This window comes from Arachis ipaensis, chromosome B1 (assembly GCF_059453495.1).
Source record: "Arachis ipaensis isolate K30076 ecotype BB chromosome B1, ASM5945349v1, whole genome shotgun sequence".
NCBI classification, from domain to species: Eukaryota; Viridiplantae; Streptophyta; class Magnoliopsida; order Fabales; family Fabaceae; genus Arachis; species Arachis ipaensis.
Window position 1 is genome coordinate 494,941 of NC_142436.1, and position 6,000 is coordinate 500,940.

At 37.8% G+C, this 6,000-nt stretch overlaps 1 protein-coding gene across 1 annotated transcript in view; it reads right to left on the bottom strand.

Annotated features, from left to right (window-relative positions):
• The window catches only part of LOC148575522 (putative disease resistance RPP13-like protein 1), a 17,491-nt gene extending 11,771 nt beyond the window's left edge, over nt 1-5,720 (bottom strand). The window contains exon 1 of the mRNA XM_088500729.1: nt 5,309-5,720. Coding sequence (XP_088356855.1) covers nt 5,309-5,632 — 324 coding nt within the window. The 5' untranslated portion in view covers nt 5,633-5,720. The remainder of the gene's footprint in view (nt 1-5,308) is intronic.
• Nucleotides 5,721-6,000: the final 280 nt, after the last annotated feature.

Genomic DNA, 6,000 nt, shown 5'->3' on the forward strand with positions numbered 1-6,000 from the left:
GTGGGAGGGGTCGTGGGGTGCGAGGAGCTGTAGGTCATGGTCGTGGTCGAGGAGGAAGCAGAGGTAGAGGCGGGCAGGATGAAAGTAGCGGTAAGGACGACGATGGTGGTGACGGCGATGACAGAGGTACGGACGATAGTCACGGAGGTGGGGGAGGTGGTGGTGGTGGTGGTTTAGGGGGTTCAGGGGAGGATAGCATGGTGTAAGTGGTAGGGCTGGTAGTGGGGGATTTAGCAGGGATATCAGTCATGGTCAACCTGAGGGAGTGGAGGGGAGCCATGTAGGCGGTGGAGTGGGTGGGGGACCTGACGTAGGCGGCAGTGTCCCTGGTCGCGAATTTGGAGACTATTTCGTTTGGGTTCCTACGTGTGACGATAGTTTGGCTGAGCATCAGACATATATTAGCCTAGGTCAGATGCTGTCCGAGCTGATGGGCAGTGAGGGCCTTGACGTGGAGTTTGGTGGGTCACATTTTCTTGATGAGATCAACATAATCATGCAGGAATATGAGCTTGCCAGACGCAGGTCCCGAGTAGTTGGATCCTAGGCTCAGGTTGATGTGGACATAAATGAGCCTCCTTCCGGACCTGTGGACGACACATTTGCATTGGGCAGGACACCCCCCTCTACGTTCGATGCACCCAGTACATCACAGCCTGGTCCATCCGTATCACAGCCTGGAACACCAAAGGTTGTCCCGCAGAAGGCAGCCAAAGACGGCGACCGAGGCGATGAGGAGGACGATGTCCCTCTGGCAGAGAGAGTCTGGCGGGTCAGGCGTCCTCGACGATGCTTCATCGGATTGCATCTGCTCTGAGGATTGATGTGACTATTTAGTATCGTGTTTTATGTATTTCATGTTTTTCCCATTCCATGTTGTATATTCCATTTTAGTTATGTATGTCGGCTAGTTATGTATTTTAGTTTGTTGTCGTGTTATGTCAGAAAAAATACTAACAAAACTTTAATAAAACATGTAATCCATTTTATGTTATGTATTCAGTTTTAGATGAGTTCGTTACTTCACATTTTACGATGTATCTTTAGTAAAATACAAGTCAATATCCGGTGAAACAAATTGCTCAAACAAACCAAATTTAACAGAAAGCATCCCTGGTAAAATAAGATTAAACATTGTGAAAACACAAGACACGATGGCTTTTAAATTAAACCCTAGACACACTACAATAAAGCTAAAGTAAACCATACAACGGTGAATAAATACCAGATAAAAGATAACATGATACAATAAATGAAGTGAACCCTACACGTTATCGGCAGATGCAGAACCGAGTGCCACTCCTTTCTAGGGACACTTCTTACGTGTGTGGCCAGGCTGTCTGCAAAGCCCACATCTCTTGGGCCTGTTTGGGTCAGCCTCATCCATGGTGGTTCGGATCCTGGTGGTCCTGGGACGCCCCTCTGACGCACGTCTCTTGGCCGGGTCAGGTGTGACGGTCGGACCATCATACGATGGCCAAAACCCCTCAGGAATTGGAGGTGTGAACCCTAGGCGATACACCTCGTGTACGTAGGTGGACCAGGTTAGGCGTGCATATGCACAGTAAGCCAAGACATGATGACATGGATAGTGAAGTGCTTGGAAATACCCGAAATCACATGTTTGGTCGGTGAGGGATACTTTGTATGTGCCGAGTGAAAAACTCCCTGTAGGAGTGGAGTTTGCCACAGTAAACTCTGAGTTGTCTCTGTTATACAAAGTCACCATGAAATACCTTGAAGCCTTCAGATTTGCCTCAATCGCATTAATCATATGCTGACTAAACTGCTGTCCGGTTCCTAACTATGCCTCCGCTTCTCTACCTTTTCGGACGAATAACTCGGCCAATCTCTCGTAAGTGGCCTTCACCAACGCACAGACTGGAAGGTTCCTCACACCCTTTAGTATTGAGTTCACACATTCAGATATATTCGTAGTCATGTTCCCAAATCTCCGACCTTCGTCCCGATGCTGAGTCCAATGTGCACAGTCAATCCGATTAGCCTAGTCGCACATAGCAGGATCTTCAGCACGAATAATGTCAAATCAGTAGTGAAACTCGACATCGGTCTTGGCATAAGCAACATTCACTAACCACCTCCGTGCATCCTATATATATTTGATTATGGAGTTAAATCTCAATTTGACCCCTAAAATTTGGCATGATGCTTAGAATGACCCCCACAATTTCGTTGGCCCCAATTAGAACCCCCAAATTTACAATTGTGGCTCCAGCTTGCCCCTGCGATCATCTCCGTCACCGAAATGCTGATCTAGCGCAATTGCATGACATGATGGACACTACTTAAACGACGGCGCATTGGTTTCGCGCGCAAACCCTTTGGAAACCACGTAGTGTAAATGTTTTCTTGATGTTTGGCAACTTATGATCGTCGTAGTGGAAAGAAAGAGAGTTTTAACCCACAAAAAACTGAAATGACGTGGTTTCCAAAGGGTTTGGGCGCGAAACCAATTGCGCCGTCGTTTAAGTAGTGTCCACCGTGTCATGCAATTGCATCAAATCAGCATTCTGGTGATGGAGATGATTGCAGAGGCAAGTTGGAGCCACAATTGCAAATTTTGGGGTTCTAATTGGGGCCAACGAAATTGTGGGGATCATTCTGAGTATCGGGCTAAATTTTAGGGGCCAAATTGAGATTTAACTCTTTGATTATGATTTTATTTTACCCAGAAGGATAGGAAATGTTTTCGAGTTTTATATTGAATTTGTTTGTATGACATTTATTATTAGTAATAACTATGTGATTATTATTACTTAGTGATCTTTGATATATGATTTTAAGTAATAAAAATAAATTTTTTAGGCATTTTCTTAAAGCGACATCGAATTAAAGGCTCAATATTAAATAGTTAATAAGAAAAACGAGTTAGTAACGCCTTACTTTTGGTACGATTATGACGTACTAAAAGTTAGGGTGTTATAGTTTCTGGAGTATAGTATCCTTAAACTCAGCAAAACTCGTCGAAGGTTTGAGAAAAACACTCAGCAGGTCCTTTTCAGTAAACTTAATACCTGATCGCGTTTTTTTTTTAATGGACCCTCTATAATGCACAAGAGCTACAAAACTCTCATCACTAGCCATTGTGAATCTTACTATAGTAAAAATTTCACGTTGAGCTCGTATTTATAAACGTCAATAATGTATAAATTGAGTTAAGAGCATTCGATTTACTCACATAGTGTAATATATACTATATCGATCCTATTGGATTTGATTTACCTAACTGGCCACGTACCATTATAAATCGAACTTAATAGGTTCGATTTACATGCAGTTTGAATTTGAAGCCATTAGCTTCGATTTATGGAAGATTTTCATTTGCATGCAATTCGAATCTAATAGACTCGATTTAATACCAGTTTGCGTAAATTGAATTTAATTAATTCGATTTATATAGAAATGCAATTTGGGACATTTAGGTAGCATTTTTCATTTTGGGGGATCTGGGTAATTTTGGTTTGCACTTGATTTATTATAGTAATTTACCCTCATTTTATTATTAATTTTAAAAAATAAAACAAACACAACTAAATAGATTTAGTATTTTTTTAAATTTAAAATACAAATTCAAAAAACAATTTAAGTAAGACTAATACTTTGTTTGAATGAAATGAAAATGAGTAAAAAAATAGAGATAATTTTTTTGGATAAAAAAATATATAATAGAAAAAATTACATTAATATCTTAGATCTTTTAATTTTTTATTAATCAAAGAATAAATTAATTATTTTACTTTTATTTATACATTTTTCCTTCATTTTCATATTATCTTTGAAAAGAAAAAATTTTAGTAGATCCTACCTTTTTTTTTCCTTTTACTCAATTATTCTTTCTCATTCAAATAACAACAAACTCACATTTTCAACTTTTTTTTCCTTCACATTTTCTTTTCTTTTATATTCTCTTAATTCAAACAATATATAAAATTTAGAATTTCAATTTAAATATCCAAATCTTTTTTAAATCCTTAAACATTTACACATTAAAAAAAATCCTGAAATTTCCAGACACATCACAGTCCTAAAACAACAAAATACATAAGAGAATCTTTGTCTTCGAGCTCCTTATCATCGTCGCCGCTTCCTCTTCTGCGTCGCGCTCATCATCCTCGTCGCCGCTTTCTCCTCGTCGCTGCGCCGTGCTCTTCCTCCGCGCCGCGCTCCTCTTCTGCGCCGCACTCTTTCTCGTTGCTACTTCTTCTGTGTCGGAAATGCGTTTCACGTATTTGGATGTGTCTGTGTTAATAATTTTTTTTTCACTATTCTGTTTGATAAAAAAAAATATTTTTTTAATGACAAATATTTTTTATTTTTTATCGTATTTGACAAATTTCGAATAATAAAAATAAAAATAATAAAAAAACATTTTTTTTAAAAAGTTATAATTTATATATTTTTAAAATATTTTTTTTAAAAAATATATTTTTACATAATAAATAAATAAATATTTATATATTATTATATTTAAACATAATTAATAAATAAAATTTTTTTTGTATAAGATATTCAAACATAAAAACACTTTTATTTTTTTATAAAATTTTTTAAAAAAATAACTCAAAAAAAATATATTCTTTTAAAAACTCATTCAAATAAACCCATTCTCTATGTTATTATAGTGTTTAATATTTTCTTTTTTTATTTTTTTTATTAATAAAAAATATAGATTTCGGAAAGATAGAACTTTTTACGGAGTAGTGTCGCGCGGAGGAAGACCGCAGCGACTAGAATGAGCGCAGCATGGAGAAGAAGCGTGACGTTGAGAGGAAGGCGACGCAGAAGAGGGAACAGCGACAAGGATGATGAGCACGGTGCGGAGAAGGAAGCAGTGTAGAGGAGTAAGCCCAAGATTCTGCTAATGTGTTTTGCTGTTTTAGAATTGAAATATGTTTTAGGATTTTAAGGGTTCTTTTTGGACATGTTAGTATTTAAGTGTTTAAAATAAATTTGGATATTTAAAATTAAATTTTTGAATTTTAGTTTTATTTAAATATGTTTATTTTAATTTTTTAAAAGTAATATAATAAAAAATTAGCTAAAAGATAGTTTAAAGAATAGCTCTCTAGCAAGTTGTATTGTAATTGAGCAATGTTAGGGCCAGCAACTTTTGTGATTGTTAGCCATCAACTAGTCATCAATGATGATTTGATGGTGTGAGATTGGTGTGAGATTTCATCCAATGGCTCACCTTTCTCTGCTGGTTACATACTGGCCAAAATTCATTAAAATTGCTAGCCCCTAGACTTTTTCATTGTAATTATATTGAATGAATCTCTTTTGTTACCTTAGCAGCGACACTTTGATGATAGCGGGCTTCCACTTTGCGACGGAGAGCTTCGGTGGCGATGTCATCGATCAAGTCATCGGCGTCAAAGAGAGCTTGAGTGAGCTCATCAAGCCATGCCTTCACAGGAGCCTTGCTGATCTGCTTCTCCTCAGCATCATTTAGAAAAGCATCAAGGCTTAGCAGCGTCACTTTCAGCTTCTTCAGCAGTGATTCATCAAGTTTCTTGCTCCGATAGAACTCCGATATCTCAGTGGTGATCTTTTCTGCTAAAGCTTCCACAGCAGCTGAGAGCAACGCTTCTCCCACAATTGCAGCAGCCATTTCTCTTTCTTTAGCTTTGCTTCGATTCAACACAGACTAGAAGATAGAGGAGCCAATAATGCAATGCAAGACTACTGTGCTTTCTTTTTGGTCTTTATGGTCATTCGTCAACTACTAAACTATGGTTACATTATGAGCTGTATTCCATAAAATGTAACCATGGTTATTGATTCCGTTCTAAGCATGGAAAACAGGAAGTACGTGGAACCCCCCAACCGGTAAGTCAGTAACTATGTAGGCAAAGTATTCAGATCAATGAGGGTGGGTTGGTGAACCTCATTAAGGTGGTGAAAAAAATTACTTACAAGTCCCCAGTAAAACTTTCTTAAAACTCTATCTGAAAGGTATCAATAAAATTTTTTGGATAA